Genomic DNA, 18,965 nt, shown 5'->3' with positions numbered 1-18,965 from the left:
ATTTACCTTACAAATCAAACACGATTTGCATTTTGAGTGGCAGTCTAGTGGAGGGAGTAGTACAGGCACAGGGGGTTGAGATTCACGGGGAGGTTAGAATTTTTAGAACAGCGTCACGCACTCCTTTTTGATCGTTTAGTTTTCTGCTGTCGTACGCCCACGTATGGTTTTCGTTTTAAATGATAGATATATTCACTATAATATCTCTATGATTCGGGCCTACACCACGGGGAAGTGGTGGGGAGGGGGGGGGGGGGGCGGAGTATAATTTTATACCTCCATGATTATAAACCATCATTTTAACATCATTCATTCTATATTATCAATTTATTTTTAATTTTATAAAAAAATGTTTACTCTGATGCAGTGATATGATTTAAAAAAATTAATAATGAAATTAAATAGTAGGACTACCAAAGATCATATATTTAGTAATAGTACATATAATACGTAGGACCTAACTAATAGTTACTAGATTGAGTCCTGCAAATCGTTATTTGGTTTTTTCAAAATTTTATATAATAGGAGCTCATGAAATTTAATATAGGTACTACCTATCTACAACAAAATATGAGAAGATCCACTCTACAAAAAGATGTAATAATGTAATTTCTTTAATTATACATTACGACGGTTTAACAAACAAACTTTTGTGTTGACACAATGAAACGGTTGGGTGAACATCAAGATGTCAAGGGTTAATTCCTTAGCGACGTATAACAACCAAAAATAAAGTCATGGCGGAAGACACAGAAAGTACTACTGTACAAGAAAAACTAACAAGAAAACGAATATTTATCAACCATGTTGATAGTTATGAGGGAGGAGCAATATCAAAGGCATGTTTTAGTAACATTTTTGTCAAATTTGAGTTTCGATTTATCACATAGGCAATGCTCTAAAGCTAGGCCGTCGTCCTAAAAAAAGTGTGTGTGGCCTGCATGCTGTGTGTGTGACATTGATTGTGTGTTGTGGTGGTCTTTTCTGGTGATGGATGCGGTATGTTTAGGTCTAGGCCTAGCTCTAAAGTACAGGACTTTTAAAAGTGGGCTAGGCTACAGTATAAATTGATGTAGGTAAATAAAATAATAATAATATTTAATCAAATAAAGAAGGAAGGTAAATATTGGTAAAGAAATCATCGGTTTGTCCGTGCTCATCATTTGACTGTTATATAATTATGGATAATTATAAATTGGGCTATCCTAGGCCTACCTTATACATTACTGTTGATGTTAACCTTCAATAAGATAAATAAGCTAGGCCTATGGCTAGTTGTTGTATTTATTTATGATTGAAATGCTTTTTTTAAATGTTTAGTATCTTTCAACATGCGTCATCAATGCATCTCTAGAAGAGTTGGAGGAAGAAGAAGACACAGAATCCGTCAAAAGTGATACCTTGGTTACCAAAGAAGGTACATATGAGATCGTTGGCACGCTCAAGAACCAGGATGGAGAGAAACCAGAGTGGGTGACAGAAATATTTAATGTAAGCCATATATCTGGTGACTGCTCAATGGAGTACTGGATCCTTGATAATGATATAGAAAAGTTTTAAATCATCAATAAAAAGCATATATATATCAAAAATAAGTTAAAAAGAAAAAAAAATAACGTTACCGAAAATTATTATAAAACAATTTAATTTTATTAAGGGTAAACTTTTCAAATTGCAATTTTATTAACTTAAAATACAAAATAATCTTTTTTTTAATATAAATAATAACTTAATTTTATTCTTTCTAGTTTAAAGACAAAGTGCAGATGTTGGAACATATGTCGGAGTGCGATATTGTCATTTATGACATCAATGAGGATGCAGGTCAAATTGACGAAGCAACATGGGCTGTATCAGGTTAGTTTTACAACTCTACTTTATATACTGCCTAGCTTTTATGGACTTTACGTCTCCAGAGCTTGATCATTGGCATGCTCATCAACTTTTGTAGAAGCCAATTATTTCAAACCAAAAATATGATACATTTTTTGGGGTTTCTTCCAACCTCAAGATGTGTATTTTAATTATTAATTGACTAATTGTAATATTAATTAACATAATGTTAAAATCGAAACTTAGGCTACCCTTGGCTCTGAAATCTGAAAACGAATTGAAATGACACATACAGTACAGAGATCCTTTTGAGGAATACAATTGTCATTATAACTCTGAAGATCATAATTTTAATTACACAGGTACTGTAGATACTAAAATTTATATTAATGTATTTTTATACTTTTTCTAGCACTCCATGCCGAGTTGGAACGGTTTAAGATTCCAAAGATATTCATTTTGTTGTCAACTGTAATGACATGGGCAAAGAGTAAGCCTCTTGATCCTGTAAGTATTCAATTCTTCATTCACCTCTCTTGTCTTGGAGCTCCTTTCACATAGACTTGTTAGACACAAAACGCTGACTTATGTGTGAAAGAAAAAAAAAATTAAATTACTAGCTGAACATCCAAAATACCTACTAGTACTTACTCATTTTAAATGTTTTTTTCCCTCCTAATTCTCTAAGGATGACCCAGAAATTCCGTTTACTGAGGATGACTATAGAAGAAGAAAACCTCACCCTAATTTTAAGAATCATATTAGTGCCGAAAAGCTTGTCATCAAACACGGAAAGACAGTGAGTATTATATTGGATTTTATTATTATATTTAATCATTTGTTTGCACATAATTATATAACAAAAGAAAGGGAAATTGCAACAACCAATGTACCTTTTCAATACTCCATAATTAAATACATTCTCCACGTCCAATTTCATTGCTGCCTTCTCAAATGCTTTAAGTATTGCTCCATCCGTTCAATTACAGACTTGAATTGTGTACCCTGGACCTTTTTAGAAAATTATTTATATTATTTATTTTGCAGAACAAGGCAAAGTTTGTAACATATGTAGTAGCAACTGGCCTCACATATGGAGCAGGCGAAAAAATATTCCACGACTTATTTAGGGTAAGTAATATATAAAATGTATATTCTATTAAACCATAAAGAAAGTGACAAATTAGGTTGTAATTATTTATATATAATCTTTAACCATAGACTGCCTGGCATGGTAACACAGACGCATTACAATGCTTTGGTAATGGAATGAACATTTTACCAACGATTCATATTAAGGATTTGGCTGGGTAAGTTTAACAGGTGATTTTATGGCCGTAATCACCAATCACACTTAAGTGAGATATTTCCCTTAAATAAGTATTTCACTTAACTCAATAAATATTTAAGTATTTCCCTTAAATTGTATTCAATTAGATAGGAGATTTTTAAAATTTTAAATGGGTTTCCCTTAGCCTTAGTGGGAATGGTGAATACGGCAACTCCATGGAAACTTTCCAGGATCAAAATTTACATTCTGCAGTTTGAGTTTAATATAGAACTTTATTTAATCCTTATTCTTATAAATCATTATTGTAACTTGATGATTTTATGTTTTGTTTTTTCATTCAGTGTACTCCAAAACATTGCCGACAGTCGCCCTAAGACGAGGTACTTAGTTGCCGTTGACGACTCTCAAAACACTCTGGAAGATGTTGTTAAAGTGAGTATCTATCAAAGGTGCAGGTTGATATTCTCTTGAAGGTTGTTGTTTATTAATACAGTATAAACTTGTTTTATCAATCTTAAGCTCTGTCTACACTATCAAACTACTGTAGGTTGACAAAAAAAAATGTGATTTGCCCAAATATGGTTGTGATATGACAGCATCATGTCCATATATGGGCACATCAGATTTTTTGTCACATAAAGTTTGATAGCTTCCCCCTTTTCAAATAAAATCATTTACGATACATTTATTTGTTATGTTTGTATAGATTATAAGTACTGACCTGGGAACTGGCAAAGTGAAGCATATCACAAAAGAAGAAACGTTGTTGAAGAAAGATGTAAAAGTAAGTTTACTGCAGTAATTAGCCTAATCAATACTAAACTGGTTTGACAAAAAAAGTGTGATGTGCCCAAATACGGTAGTGATATGACATCATCATGTCCATATATGGGCACATCACATTTTGTTTTCACATAAAATTTGATAGTGTAACATTATATAATAATTTTTTGAATGCAAACCAAACCAGTGATACTAACAACTAAACATGGCATATGAAAGTTAATAATCAAACAATATAGTTTCTATTTCTAAGGAAATGTATATTTATTTTTGTAAAACCAATATTCATACTTTTCGACCCATCAACAAGTTAAACATTGTTTTTGCCGGCAGGTCCAGTTATTAGCGCCCTCTATCAGTTTTTACATGACTGATGAGTTGGTTTAGTATTTTGAATTTTTTGCAATGAATGTACGAATGTACACCCAGGATCTGAAATCAACCAAATATGTCAGATGACTTAGTCCAAATGAATGATAAAATGAAACATATTTTATTACAGTATTAGTTTTAAAAAAAGAAAATCTTTTTATTTTGGTTATTCACTTTACTTCAGTGAGTTTTCATGAGGATTAGATATTTTATTAAAGACTGTTAGTGTTAATAAACAAAGTATATTATTATTAATTACTTAATTACACACTTTGTTTTTTTTTATCCAGCAAAGTGACTTTGATATGTTGCTTGTGAATCTACGAATGGACGGCGTGTACATCAAGGAGAACATGAACATTCGCTGGGTAGCAGAAACTGGCTTGAAAGAGAATATTACTGAAATTATCAAGGAGTACAAACAAACAAGGGGGCTACTGGTGAGAAATGTGTTACTACAGTGGTTGCCCTGGGGTATAATCGATAGCTCCCTAATGTCACATAGTTATCTTATTTGTGAATTATACAGGCTCATTGTTCTATTTTCTGCAATGTAATTTTTCATTACTGTTACTAGTGACTGGGTGTGGTCGGTTGGAGGGTATTAAAACATATACTTCCCCTCGTTGTTTTAACTACCTGAGTGACCCGTAATAGGCATGTCCTCTGAATAGGGTTCTAATGTATGTATAGAGTTGTCTAATGAATAACGGTTTGTTGGTATACACTGTTGTGGAAATTCCAAATTACGATGTGTTTATAATGTTCTTGTTTCTTCCTTGCAGCCAATGAGAGCCTGTGTTCTAGGCCCACCAGCAAGTGGCAAAACTAGCATTGTAGAAGCCTTGTGTAAGCAGTACAAACTGCATCATATTAAGATTAATGATGTGATCAGGGAGGCCATTGAAATGTTGGTATGTGTAATATAATTTTAATTTATTTTATTTATAATTTTTTTTTTTTTGACATTTACTTAATGACATAAATCGACGTCCCAACAGGCTTGGGAATATATAAAATTTGTTAGCCAGGGCTAAAAGCAGTTTGGTTTAATGGTATGGATATCAGCCTTGCATGCAAGAGGCATGGGTTCTAGTCCTGTCTGTGCCATATTGCTTATATCCTTGGGCAAGATATTTTACATTATTTGCTTTGTACCTTGGATGGGATGTAAAGTTTTGGTCCTTGTACATACAATGCACATGTGCCCAATAATAAAGAACTTTACAAGTACAACAATTACTACACAATTCGAAAAGAGTAGGAGATCGTCGGTGAGCCAATCGTGGTAGGAGCTACAATGTGGCTTCTGTTCGTCTAATCCAAATTTCCTTAGTTTCTGAGGACGGTTAATATTTTATTTTAATATTTTCATTTACACTTTACTGTTGGCTACGATGTTAAAAAAGGTGACATCTTTTTGGTGCTTTTTCTCCTTTCAACTGGCTTTATTGTAACTAAAATTCATGTTTTACATTTTTAGGAGAAAAGCGCAGCCCGTGTAGATTCGGATGAAAACGAGGACGATGATGGCAAAGCCCAAGAAGATCACGAACTGTTAGAAACTATAATAGAGAATAAAGAGGCAAACAATGGTGTGTAAACAGGGGTTAAGCTTGTTCACATGAAGCTCCATATATGGGCACATCACATAAAGTTTGATAGTGTAGACAAGGCTTTATGATCATCTGGTTCACATCAAATATTTATACAATTCTCAGAATAATATAGCAATCACAAACTTTTGGATCCCAATTACAAATGCACTAAAATGTTTAAAGCTATTGACATGGTTGAAGCTAGTTCACATGGAATATTACCAATAATCATAATAAATCAATCGCAAACTTTCAAATACGAATGCACGAAAACTTTTTACCCTTTGTGGTAAAATAAAGTTATTAAAACATTGTTAAGCGGCCACAAAAGAGCCCTGAAAATGTTGATACTAATTCTCGATCCCCAGACTATTGTAATTTCAGAAATGTCACCTTTTCTATAAATAAACCAGACTCCAGGTTCATAATGACAGTAGATAGTAGTTCATTTATAAAAATAATTTTTTCCACTTGTAGGACGTATTGATGACCAGTATATCATTCCCTTCTTCCGCGACAAGCTTCATTCTATGCCGTGCCAGAACCAAGGCTTCATTCTGGATGGTTACCCAAAGACAATGGAGCAGGCTAAAGAGCTATTTGCAGGTATTTTCACTAAATTATATATAATCATATAACCATAACCCCTAGACTTCTTCTATCACCATAGTATACTGCACACTAAAAAAATGGCCTCTACAAAATTAATTCATATTTTTTATGGAGGAGAGCCTTTTTTTTTTGTGATTGATTGCAAATAACTATTATGTGACAATAAAATGGCATATTCAACAAACACATTTAAAAAAAAAAATTTTTCAGGGGGACAATATATTTTTAAAAACTAAAAAAAAAATTATTTCCATTTTAGTTGATGATGAAGATGAGCAGGAAGAGAATTCCAAAATGCCAGTCTTTGATAAAAACATTATGCCAGAGGTCATCATATCGTTGAACTGCACCGACGAGTTCCTCAAGGATCGGGTAATGAACCTGCCTGAAAGTGTCGTTGCTGGCACGCATAACACAGAAGATGGTCTGCAGAGACGCCTCCAGGAGTTCCGAGTGCTCAACGAAGAAGACACAACGGTTCTTAACTACTTTGATGAGCTGGAGTTCCATCCAGAGAATATAGGTTAGTCTTTTACTGCAGTAACTTAATATTTCTGCAGCAGATATAATACAATTACTGCAGCAATTAAAACAAAGCATGTTGCTAAAGTAAAACATAATTTCTACAGAACTCAAGTAGAATTACTTAAGAAACAGCAGCTATAGTAAAACAGAATTTCTACAGAAACTTTAGTGGAGTTACTTAAGCCACTGCAGTTGTAGCTATAGTAAAACAGAATTTTGACAGAAACTTCAGTAGAGTTACTTAAGCCACTACTGCAGCTGTAGTTAAAGTAAACAGAATTTCGACAGACTTCAGTAGAGAACTTAAGCCAATGAAGTTGTTACTATAGTAAAACAGAATTTCTACAGAAACTTCAGTAGAGTACTTAAGCCACTGAAGTTAGTTGTAGTAATGGAGACTGTAACAGTTTGGAAATGGTCTTTTATAATTATATAGATTAATTAAGTAAAGTGCAAATGGATATGAATACCTCTATTTTTCCAGATGTGTCAAAGGAGACAGACCCCAAGAACCAAAGTATCGTTGAACAAATCGTAAAGATTATGGGCCAACCAAGAAACTACGGGCCAACAGCAGATGAGGTGGAGGAAATGGACAGAATAAAGGCAGAAAAAAGGTTACAAAAGGAACAGGAAGAAAAAGAAGAAATCGAAAGGAAAGAGGCAGAAGAGAAGGCTGAAACAATTAAACGACAAACTGAATGGGTTAGTGATACATTTACTGCAGTACGAATATTTGCTGTAAACTACATGTTATAGCCGATTTCACTAATGCAACTGGGGCGATATCCCAACTTAATAATACCACATACATAGATCTGCCACACTGGCATAAAGTTCATTTTGTCACAAACAACAGCAGCGGTTAGCGACAGGTTTAAGTTCTAACCTCAGAATCCATGATCTTGGCGTTAGACTACACCAATATTATCAAAAATTGAAAATCTAGCCTGGGGCTTTTCTTTATCTTGCAGACCAACCGACTAGAGGAGGTGAAACGGCAGGAACAAGAGGTACTTGAAAATCAGTCAATACCACTAAGGAACTACCTGATGAAACATGTAATGCCAACACTCACCCAAGGCCTCATTGACTGCTGTAAAGTCAGGCCTGATGATGCTATAGACTATCTGGTAAGAGGCTTAAGAGAAAAACTTTTATTGTAACTTTTTATATAACAGGGGATGCATTTATTGTAATGAAAACATCGAACTACCATGTGATAGGCATAGGTTTCGAGCCCCTGTACAATACTGATTGCATCCTTTAGGCAAAATGCTTTATTCTCCTTTCCTCGTATAGCTGTTGCTCCTGTGTACATACAGTATTATAATTATACTTTTTAATTCTGTCTGTTTAAATGCATGAGAACTGAACGCCAAAATTCTTTTTTATTTCAGGCCGAGTATCTCTTCCGGAACAATCCCCAGATTGATTAAACCAAGTCAACATGGAAGAATACAGAAAATAAATAACCAAATTTAAACTTTGTTCTTAATAAATTATTTAGTCTGAAAGACATTACTAGCTTTTGTCATGTACATAATATCACTAATCAAATTGTATGTTTTAGGCCATGGGAAATACATGAAATGGTTCTAGTCCGACGCTTATGTGTGAAATTGTGTCAAAAAAAGAAATAATCCTAAGAAAAAACCTAATGTCGTCCTTGATTTTGAGAGGTGCTAATGAGAACCATATTATTTATTTCCTCTGGCCTTGAAACTACTGTATGGTTGGTCAAACTGAGCACATATTTGGTCTGTTGACCCATGGTTGACCGGAGAAAACTCCGCTAAGTTATGAACACTACACCCATTTTTATCAAAAGAATTTCTTACGAATGGACATCTAATATTGTAAATATGGTAGTAATAATTATAAGTTGTTCTTTGAAAGGCCATTTACACATGCTCTGGGTCCGATGTGGCAAATACAATCTATGTAGCGCTACATTGCCAATCGAGTAAAAAGATCACTCTATGCATAGCCACGTTCTCTGAGCGTGCACAGAATTATCTTTTTACTCAATAGGCACGTAGCTTTGTGGCACGTCATGAAAACAAAAGTCGCTAATGCTGTACACGCAATCTGACATGGAGCCTTACCGGAGAAGGTGTGAAAGACCCTTAAATCTATTGTGAATTAAAAATTACTATACTATAAGAAATAAATGTGTTTCTCATATTATTTTTCTTTTATTTGTTTTGATAAATACAATATCAGGTTTTATATCCAATACCAAATTTATTATTTCCTTCAATATATAAAATTACATAAAATATTAAAATATAAATACACTTTCATTCATTAATACACATTACAGGTCTACATGACACTATCAACTAGTTATAGACCATGCCAAAATTATTCTACTGCAGTTACTGAAGTAATGCAATTATTTTAACAAGCCATTTTTGGGTAATCGCACAAACTAATTTATTGCAGTGCTCATAAACTTCTACATTACTAAATGTGAAAGAACTAAAATCATACTTTATTGCAATAAAAAAGATGTAGCAACTGCAGTAGAATTATGTTGGCATGATCCCTTTTAATACTGGAATGAAAGAATTAAACTGATGTAAATTTTTAAGGTGGGTTTTTGATTAACATTTTTGTAAATTAATATTTTTTTTAATAATTGATTTAGTACAATCTCACTATCCTAATAGTGTATATAATGTATAAAAAATGTTGAAATACTTAATAATAATTTATAATTTAACGGCAAAAGATCATTAAAATCTTCTCTTATTAAATACAGATAATTGCACTGAAAATCAATGTATAGGAAAAATAACTATACTTCTGAAATACTCTTAAAATTTAATTTTATGAAAATTGCAATTAAAATGTATCATATTTTGTACAAAATAATTTCAGCTATTAAGACTTCAGAATTTTATTAGAAAATACAAAATGTTTCTTTAGTGAATTATAACTTGAATTAAAATTTAAAACATCAAAAACCAATGTGAGGATAGAATGATTGTATGGTGCATAATACAGACTTTACAAAATAACCAAAAATGTATTTAATTTGGTTGTCTTTCACCGATATTTGACTGATTTTTGACCGATCAACTATCTTCGATTACACCATTTTTAACTGAATTTAGTTTCTCCCCGACAACAGCAGTCTCCTTTCGCGTGATTGGATCTTTCGAATACATCCAGAATGCCAAACTTATTACCAAAATCGAAAGAACAGTAAAACCAGTAATTGGAATGGAAAAAAAGACACTTGATAGAATTGCTATAAATACTAAATCAAGACCACTAGCGAATGTTTTAAGAATAGAATTGAGATTCTTCAGAAACAGACTCGTAATCAGGCCTAACCCAACCCAATTAGCGATAATTAACAGTACCGGTATTTGAAAAATTGAGGTGATGCTATCTAAGGAGATAATATCGGATAGAGAACCACTGAAGCAGAGAACAATCAAGTTGCAGAAGATTGACGCAGTGTACATGAAGATGTTCTGCAGCCATATATTAACCTGGTTGTTTTTGCTTTTGATTAGTAGTTCAATGTAAACACTGGCTATAGAGGAGCACGTTACTTGCGCAAGGACAAGGAGGATGGCGTAGCTGATGTTGGATGTAGATGTGGAGAGTTGTTGGATGTTGAGAAGATCGATTTGTTTGATTATGCAACCAAGAGTTAGGATTATTAGAGATATCCATTGTTTTATGTTGAGGTTAACAGCAAAAAATATCTAGAAAAAAAGATGGAAAAATAGAATAAATCAAAAAGATGATGGGACAGATGGTGGTGGAAGTCCATCATTGAGTTAAAAATAAATAACACAAATACATAGCTTCCAGGCCTCTGATTGGTCAAAAGCAGGTGATAATTCCAACCAATGTGGATTATTAATCCTTTTTAAATGTTTTCTCTATTGTGATGTCTAATTTAATTTTCTAGGTCTATGCTGCTGTTCTATGTGAATGAAAAAAAGATTTGTGATCTGTACGTGAAATAGATTGACCATGCTTACAGTTTAGGGAGCAGCCAATAAACAAACATAGCTGAATAATGTAACATAGAACAGTAAGTATACCCCTAAACTGTCCTGTACCTCAAACGGGTTTCAATACAAAAACATGAAGACATAATGATACTGACCTGATAGATAAACCCAGTAACAACAATACGAGACTGCAGAAGAATGTGATACGTGGTGGGGTCAAAGTTCGCAAGGTTTACAAACTGCAAGTTGTTGTACAAACAGTAGAGGGCAGCTGGGAATACATATAGCAGCGCAACTAAACGAAACAAACAAAAAGATACCGAGACTGAACAATTAATAACAATAACAAATAGCAATAAAAACAATTAAACTGTTCTATAGTAAAATTTTATTTAAATTATCCGCCTAAATCCATGTTGGCTAGACAGGAGACTATGGAGCACTCAGATGTTGGCTATATAAAACAGTTATAGAAGATGCACACTAACTTTCACATCGCTTCAAGTCTGGCGCCCTGAGAAAAATATTGTGGAAAATGGGTTCAGTGGTAAAGTGAAGAATCGTACGATTTTAATCCGTGTTTCACCGAATCCGGAGATGTGAAAGCAGCTTAAAGGAATCCTATTATCGGTAACTGTATCTATAATTTGCAGAGTATCATAGGCAAATTCTAGGATACAGTGTCACATAAGTATCATATGCGACAGCTGTATCATAGTATAACCATAACAACATTACAAATATGCTTATTATATGTGGTGCCTGGGGAGTGGACAATAGGACTAGAATTAGTAAATTACAAAATATAATATAAACTTACATTTAATGTTCTTGAAAATTTCTCTTTGCAATGACAAAATAGAATTACTAAAAAACAAAATAAAAAATGATGTTTATTGTACTTATTGTGCTGACGGATGCATGACTATGGCAATAAACAAAAATAAATATTTATATCTAAAAAAAAAACTTACTGCATTAGGAACGCTATTATAGATACAAGAAGCTTACAGAACTCCATTATCAAGACGACAGTTGTAAAATTAAATGAATATCCGCCCTTTGCACTCTTTGTAGCAGTAACAAGTAAACCTGTGAAATAACAAAGTCGATAAAATTATTTTATTACACTCCATTTACAGTAAGAGATCGTGAGTTTGAATCCAACGCTCGTCACATTGCTTGTATCCTAAACCTCTTTCTACACTATCAAACAAGTTTGACAAAAAAAGTGTGATGTGCCTAAATAATGGTAGTGATATGCTTAAATAATTATGGTAGCGATATTCCCAAATATGGTAGTGATATATTATTATATCCATATATGGGCACATCACATTTTTTTTGTCACATAAAGTTTACTAGTGCAGGCAGAACCTTAAGCAAGATATTAATATTATATAATATTTTCCATTTATTTCATAAATTGGCCCTTCATATTGCTACCTAGTAATATAACAAATTATGTGAGATAATTAAATTAATAAAAATAATAGTGTGAAATGGGTTTTAAATAAACAAAAAAGACACAATACCTTGGCTAACAGACAATACAATATAGAGAACAAACACCACAATGCTATCCTTGTCCTTAAACATCTTCGCCAACTTTGAACAGTCTCAAAATTATATCAATCAAAGATTAAACTATAATATAAAATAATAAAATATAATTATCATTATTATTAAATTGATTAAATTAGATGATTATAATTTAAAATCTAGTTAGTACTTACTCAAAATGGTTTTGAAAAATAAATGTAATATGTCTATAGGACTGCAGTAGTTACACACCTACTTCCAATTAGCTTACAAACTATAATTCATTTTCCAATACTGATATCTTTGTTTCAGAAATTGTTATACACATATAAAAAATGTCATATGAATATGCAGCAATTAAATAATTAATTAAATAATTGAATTATAATTTCAATGAACTCAAAATCTGTTAAGCAATTAAAATGAAAAAGGCACATCAAAAATAAAATGATTTACAATTTGCATTTTAATAATAAATTTATATTGATTTTTGTATAAAATTATTACCATAACAATTGGTGGCTGGATATTGGATTTATTAGAATTTAATTGCAACAAGATAAAAATTATTTTCGTTAGGAGCTATATACAAAAGACAATTCTTATTATAATATTATTAGGCCTAAATAATAATACAATATAAAGATATTGTTCATCTGAAAAATTCTGAAACATTTTTTGTTGAAATTAAATTGGCTATTTTAATGTCACATAATAATTAATAGTTTAATGCTATTCATTATCGAAAAAAAAAATTATAAATATATTTACCCAATAAACTGATTAAAAACAATTAACCGGGAGCCACTGGACATATCGTTAAATTGAACCATTTATTTGTAAAACTTGATGGGGAATTTGATTTTATCCGGACTAAAACGCGGCCGATATCGTAAACCAGAGAACAGTCACACGGGACTAGCTAGAATTCAGTTAAAACAATCCAAGTTACGTAGCTGCCATATTTTATGAACTAAATAAAAACCTTCCTCCAACACCTCTAATTTATATACTATACTAGTCATACAGCCTAGCTAGTGCATGGAGTAAAGACTTACTTATTCTTTACTCCATGGCCAGTGCTACTACTACCTAGTAATAATGTAGAGGGGGTGGTAGTACTAGTAGTAGACTAGTAGTGTAGTGTAGTACTTGGCCTGGCCCCCCTGTAGTAACTGTAGATAGTAGGCCTAGCTAGCTAACCTCTTTGAACCAACTGAACGAAATGATTACTGTAGATTTGTACCTTCTTATCGCCTTCATGTCGGGCCTTCATTTTGTTTTGTTAATGGAAACCTTCCAACGACATCACAAAGTTTTAATTTAAAAATAATCACGGAGATAACATTGAAAAGGGCAAGATAGAGAGGAGGTGGTACATACGCGTCATGAGCATGCATGCTGCAATCATGTGCGAAAGAAAAATTTGCTAACAAACAACAATCAAGTTTTGTCACCTTTTGCGCTTTTGATCGGCAGCTATGGAAAGCCATCGATGCAATAAATCTGTATTTCAATATTAACAAAGAACTTATAACAATTATAAGTTCTTTGATATTAACTCATCCCCCTCTCTCTCTCTCCCGGCTGGCTGTGCTAGGCCAAGTGTGGAGGTTCCTGCTGCTGCTGCTGCTTCCTAATTTTCGATTCCATTTTTAAAAAATGAAACAAGTAAGTTAAATAAATAAAAATCTTACATATAGGCCTAGGCCTAGATATACTACTACCTACTAGCTAGGCCCTAGTTAGCCTAGCTAGCTAGGCGTACAGTGTCAGTAGTACTAGGCTAGCTAGGCCTAGCCTAAAGCTTGGTTGGTAAGACTAGGCTAGGCCTAGAGGGCCTAGTTAGTAGGTCTAGGTGGGCCCCTAGGCCCTCTCTAGCTAGTAAGTAGAGTAGGCTATTCATATTTGCGTGCGGCTTAGTCAAGTTGGGTACAAGTTGCCATGCGGGGAGTTTATTCCAAGCGATGTTCTTTCTTTGAGTGAATGGTTAATTTAAGACAGTGCAACCGTAATTACGTAGGTAGCCATAACATCGGCAAAGGGTTCGAGGGTCACTCGCTCCATCATGGTTCTTGTGGTAGAACGAGTCTTCTCGGATAAGGACTATAAACCAGTGTACACTATCTAGCTCATGTGCACTTTAAAGAACCTAGTACCTTTCGAGACGAGTAGGGGGTTACCCCGGTGTAATAGTACATCACAGCCACTGATCATAACTGGGCCCTCTTCTTTGACTGACGAGGTTACCCAGTATAAATAAATAATAACAAACAAATGTTTAATACAATAGTAATAAATATTCTATATTTCAGATATTGTAAAACAGGATGGTAATCAGACGATTAAAAGACTTGCTCCTAAACCAAGAGCCTGGGCTCTTAAGAAAAAGACTGTCAATTGCATATGCTACTGGTGTGTGGACTACTTTAGGACTTCTTTTTGTGTATTATAAGACAAGAGAAGTCAGTATTACCGAACGCTTTAAAGAATTAGGAGAAAAGCCCAAACAAACTGAGGAAACTGTAGAGGAACGAAAAATCAGTAAGTTTACATCTGTACCTGCCAACTCTCACGCATAAGGGCAGAATTTTATACCTCACGCATACATGGCTATTTCTCGCACATCCATTAAAATATTCAGAAAAAAAACATTATTTTGAAATTAAATTGCCTATTTTGAAAGAAAAGGAAGGATTGAAAAAAGCAGGGTTATTTATTAATAGGCCCCACCCACAATAATCATTACTATTCATTTTTATTGTGTTACAGGAAGCCAAGACATTGCCGAGTATGTTGGGGACAATGTGTACACCCCACTTGAATTCTTAGCCTAATTTGATGCACCTAGTACCACGCTGTTCCCCCCATTTTCTAGTGATGATGTCATCGATTTTGGAATGTAGAACACCTTGGTAACAATGAGGAGAGCTTGCAAGATGTTCAACCTCTGGTGTGGATGTACAGCAGGTGGTTCTATAATAGAGTTCTTGTGGTGTTAAAAACTTCTTGTTACTGTATGTTATTCTTTGATTGAAGTATTAAACATTATTTTTTTTAAGGATTTGTCAATATTTTTCCAGATTTTACTAGAGACGGGATATTTTGAAATCTATACTATGCATGTTACATTACATGGTGAATTCTTATGTATAAGTCACACAGCTAATAACATAGGATTTTAGTACAGTACTAATAACATTAATGAAATTTCCAATCCATACGGCAAGTCACACAACACAAAATTAAGTCAGACCCTGCAGGACTGACCCAAATAGGAAAATTACCAATTGTACATTAGATTAATATAGTGTTGATATAGTAAATAATAACTGGAATTGCTAAATGTATACTACTTAACATATAGTTCACATTGATATACAACAGTATTAAATAATAACTAGAAAAGATTGCACAAAATTTAAGACATTTATTTATGAAAGAATGCATTGTATGTACAGATTAATAATTATTGATTTACCAGAGTTGGTTTTTCCACCCAAGTTCAAAAGTTTAAAAGTAATTTACCATTTAGAGAAGATTGTATGCTGGCATCAAATTGTGTAAAGAGAGTTTTATTGTTTGAGATTTAATAAATAAATAATTTTTCAAAATTGGTTTGTTATATTTTATTCAATATTTATACAAAAAACAACATAGCCTGAACTATTTCTTTAGAATTAGCTTAGAATTTCATTCTACTATCGTATTTTTCTGATGTGTCAATATAGTTAGAAATCCAGGGTCCAAAAATAAGATCCAGGGATTAGAAATGGTAAATCCAGGGGCCACAATTTATCATCCAGGGACAAAAAATGAATCCAATGTTAAATATAGGGCAGGGATGATGCCTAGGAACCATTATTGATTTACTGTTAATGACATAATACAAATGTACTATAAATCTGGGGGCCATAAAAGGTTTATATCAAATACAACCAAATTTATATGGTATCCAGAACTTGAACTTGTGATTTAGAATTTGCTCAACTCGCTCCTTTTCCCCTCTTGATGCTGAACTAATAATATAGTAATATAGTTGATTACATCACCTGAGCCCATCAACACTTGAAGGTGTCTCAGGTTCTTCGGATGCAACATCTCCATGAATCTGCAAAATATTAATACATAAATTCATTAAATCATCTTTTTTTTGGATCTAGAAATAAAAATATATATAAAAAAAAAATTAAAAAGTACTCTTTAACTATCATTAAATAATGCGTACTATTGCACGCCATGTGACCCACAATCGTCTAATGAAATGACAGGAATTTATTTAGGTGTTATATAATATATATACTTACCGATTCTGCAATATCAATCCAATCTAATGCTTTGATAAATACATCATTACTTGATGGTTCACCATCCAACTTCCAATACATCAGACTATCAAATCTCTTCTCAACACTGAGCACTCTGTCCTGTAAAAAGTAAACAAATAAGGTAGGTTTAAGTTGATCTGGAATGGGAAACAACTCAACTAAAAGGAACTACAGTAACTGTATAGCTAAAGCACTCAAGTCAGGCACAACACCCAACCCTCCTGGAATCGTACAGCTAAAGCACTCAAGTCAGGCACAACACCCCACCCTCCTGGAATCGTACAGCTAAAGCACTCGAGTCAGGCACAACACCCCACCCTCCTGGAATCGTACAGCTAAAGCACTCGAGTCAGGCACAACACCCCACCCTCCTGGAATCGTACAGCTAAAGCACTCGAGTCAGGCACAACACCCCACCCTCCTGGAATCGTACAGCTAAAGCACTCGAGTCAGGCACAACACCCCACCCTCCTGGAATCGTACAGCTAAAGCACTCGAGTCAGGCACAACACCCCACCCTCCTGGAATCGTACAGCTAAAGCACTCGAGTCAGGCACAACACCCCACCCTCCTGGAGTCAGGCCCAACCCCCCATCCTCCTGGAGTCAGGCCCAACCCCCCACCCTCCTGGAGTCAGGCCCAACCCCCCACCCTCCTGGAGTCAGGCACAACACCCCACCCTCCTGGAGTCAGGCCCAACCCCCACCCTCCTGGAATCTTACCTCATCTTCTGAAAATGGCTTATTTGATTCTTTCAGTACAACACCTAAAAATACAAGAATTAGAAAGCGTTTTTAAGATCAATACATTAAATTACATATTATTAACATTAATTAATATTATTATAATATTCTTGTTTTTTAGTTTCTCATACAAGTTACCTTCATAGCCATCTAGAACTTCTATTCGTTTCCCACAGAGAGGGCGTCCTCTAAAAGATGAAGCTGTCAAATTCGAAGAAAATAATTCCATCATTTTTCTTAGCGATTGTGATTGCTATCTTATTTTATTATTATTATATTCTTAGCAATTTACCATACATAGCTGTATTTTAGTAACCAACCACACCAGGCAGAAGATTTGACAACAGTACAGTATACAGTACACGAGAGATCAGTCGCAGCGAGCTACTTAGGTAGTGCATTGTTTCTCACTTTTTATCATAATTCATTAATTTTATAATATATACTATAGTCGAGAGACTACAAAAGGCCCAATGGGCCTGTCGCTGTAGTCCCTCTTTAAAATTATACAAATAATAATAATACAACACTTAATTAGGCTAACCTTAATTAGCCGTTATGTACATTATATATTAAAAAAAAAAAAGAATAAATCAATAATTATTTATAATAAAATGATATTTAATTTCATTCATACACAAAATTCACCAGTCGTACTCGTCGTAGTGCATGCAATCAGTCGTATGAAAGCAACGAATTTATGCTAGGCCCAGGCTTAACTTACCACTGTAGTCGAGATTAGGGCTAGGCGATGATGTAGGTGGCAAGCTGACGGTTTCAACGGCTCCGGTGGTGTTGTTTACATATCGAGTGGACAGCTGACCGGGGCTAGCTTTAAAATACGTAGAAACGTTTCCATCTCCATTGTGACAAATTTCACAGGGTAGCAAATGAACATCGGTAGCGGGAAAGTTTGCCAGTCGTTTTGAATCAATATAAATTGACATAGTAATACTATTATTTTGTTTATTGTACGTACAACTGTAGGCCCTGTACTGTAGTTTCAGAAGCGAGAAATAAAAAAAATCCGCGCGAAATTTGTTTAAAGGTGAATGACGTCATAAGCTGACCTGGGTAAAAACAATAACACAGGCACGTGGTTGGTGTTGCTTTGTTTGGTATGCAACACAATTATTTACAGTGGTAGGTTTACTGATAAAAAATAAACTCATATTTCAATTTCGATTCTCCTAAATTTATTTCAATTATACAAAATACTTTTTTGACAATTATTTAATAAAATGAATCCTGTCCACAAATCAAATTGCTTTCCCTTCCCCAATATGTGAAAGTTGAAACTGTACAATTACTTGTAATATGAAAATACCTTCTATACAAAGTAAATAATGTGGACATAA

At 33.8% G+C, this 18,965-nt stretch overlaps 3 protein-coding genes and 1 long non-coding RNA gene across 4 annotated transcripts; 2 read left to right on the top strand and 2 right to left on the bottom strand.

Moving 5' to 3' along the window:
• The first annotated feature begins 696 nt into the window (after window positions 1–696).
• Window positions 697–9,202, top strand: LOC144852070 (adenylate kinase 7-like). Its single transcript, XM_078709764.1, has 17 exons — window positions 697–839; window positions 1,321–1,491; window positions 1,749–1,857; window positions 2,246–2,340; window positions 2,522–2,632; window positions 2,881–2,964; window positions 3,055–3,143; window positions 3,466–3,556; window positions 3,831–3,908; window positions 4,570–4,719; window positions 5,065–5,193; window positions 5,763–5,874; window positions 6,355–6,483; window positions 6,749–7,012; window positions 7,499–7,719; window positions 7,989–8,147; window positions 8,415–9,202. The coding sequence occupies exons 1-17, from the start codon at window positions 738–740 to the stop codon at window positions 8,451–8,453; spliced, it is 2,133 nt and encodes a 710-aa protein (XP_078565890.1). The 5' UTR covers window positions 697–737; the 3' UTR covers window positions 8,454–9,202.
• Window positions 9,203–9,468: 266 nt separating this feature from the next.
• Window positions 9,469–13,939, bottom strand: LOC144852072 (UDP-galactose transporter senju-like). The gene is made up of 6 exons (XM_078709768.1): window positions 13,783–13,939; window positions 12,530–12,641; window positions 11,969–12,086; window positions 11,815–11,861; window positions 11,150–11,289; window positions 9,469–10,739 (listed from the first exon to the last, which is right to left on the bottom strand). The coding sequence occupies exons 2-6, from the start codon at window positions 12,591–12,593 to the stop codon at window positions 10,098–10,100; spliced, it is 1,011 nt and encodes a 336-aa protein (XP_078565894.1). The 5' UTR covers window positions 12,594–12,641; window positions 13,783–13,939; the 3' UTR covers window positions 9,469–10,097.
• Window positions 13,940–14,048: 109 nt separating this feature from the next.
• On the top strand, window positions 14,049–16,150 carry LOC144852077 (uncharacterized). The gene is made up of 3 exons (XR_013614258.1): window positions 14,049–14,207; window positions 14,852–15,080; window positions 15,309–16,150. It is a non-coding gene; the product is annotated as an uncharacterized LOC144852077 (long non-coding RNA).
• On the bottom strand, window positions 16,151–18,607 carry LOC144852076 (uncharacterized). The gene is made up of 5 exons (XM_078709771.1): window positions 18,332–18,607; window positions 17,746–17,808; window positions 17,587–17,630; window positions 16,844–16,963; window positions 16,151–16,647 (listed from the first exon to the last, which is right to left on the bottom strand). Exons 1-5 carry the CDS (start codon window positions 18,552–18,554, stop codon window positions 16,585–16,587), a joined length of 513 nt encoding a protein of 170 aa, XP_078565897.1. The 5' UTR covers window positions 18,555–18,607; the 3' UTR covers window positions 16,151–16,584.
• Window positions 18,608–18,965: the final 358 nt, after the last annotated feature.

This window comes from Antedon bifida, chromosome 9, assembly GCF_963402885.1.
Source record: "Antedon bifida chromosome 9, ecAntBifi1.1, whole genome shotgun sequence".
NCBI lineage: Eukaryota > Metazoa > Echinodermata > Crinoidea > Comatulida > Antedonidae > Antedon > Antedon bifida.
Note: the sequence above shows the minus strand (reverse complement) of the source record. Positions and strands in the feature narration are given on the sequence as shown.

What these genes read in the sequence shown, in the direction of transcription:
- LOC144852070 (XM_078709764.1), top strand. Translation starts at nt 738, where the DNA reads ATGGCGGAAGACACAGAAAGTACTACTGTACAAGAAAAACTAACAAGA. An exon ending in GGGTGACAGAAATATTTAAT is followed by an intron (nt 1,492 to 1,748) that starts GTAAGCCATATA and finishes TATTCTTTCTAG; the next exon opens with TTTAAAGACAAAGTGCAGAT. An exon ending in CTCTGGAAGATGTTGTTAAA is followed by an intron (nt 3,557 to 3,830) that starts GTGAGTATCTAT and finishes ATGTTTGTATAG; the next exon opens with ATTATAAGTACTGACCTGGG.
- LOC144852072 (XM_078709768.1), bottom strand. Translation starts at nt 12,593, where the DNA reads ATGTTTAAGGACAAGGATAGCATTGTGGTGTTTGTTCTCTATATTGTA. An exon ending in ATAATAGCGTTCCTAATGCA is followed by an intron (nt 11,862 to 11,968) that starts GTAAGTTTTTTT and finishes TTTGTTTTTTAG; the next exon opens with TAATTCTATTTTGTCATTGC. An exon ending in TTACTGGGTTTATCTATCAG is followed by an intron (nt 10,740 to 11,149) that starts GTCAGTATCATT and finishes CTTTTTTTCTAG; the next exon opens with ATATTTTTTGCTGTTAACCT.
- LOC144852076 (XM_078709771.1), bottom strand. Translation starts at nt 18,554, where the DNA reads ATGTCAATTTATATTGATTCAAAACGACTGGCAAACTTTCCCGCTACC. An exon ending in CCCTAATCTCGACTACAGTG is followed by an intron (nt 17,809 to 18,331) that starts GTAAGTTAAGCC and finishes CGAATTTGACAG; the next exon opens with CTTCATCTTTTAGAGGACGC. An exon ending in AGTTCTAGATGGCTATGAAG is followed by an intron (nt 17,631 to 17,745) that starts GTAACTTGTATG and finishes TTGTATTTTTAG; the next exon opens with GTGTTGTACTGAAAGAATCA.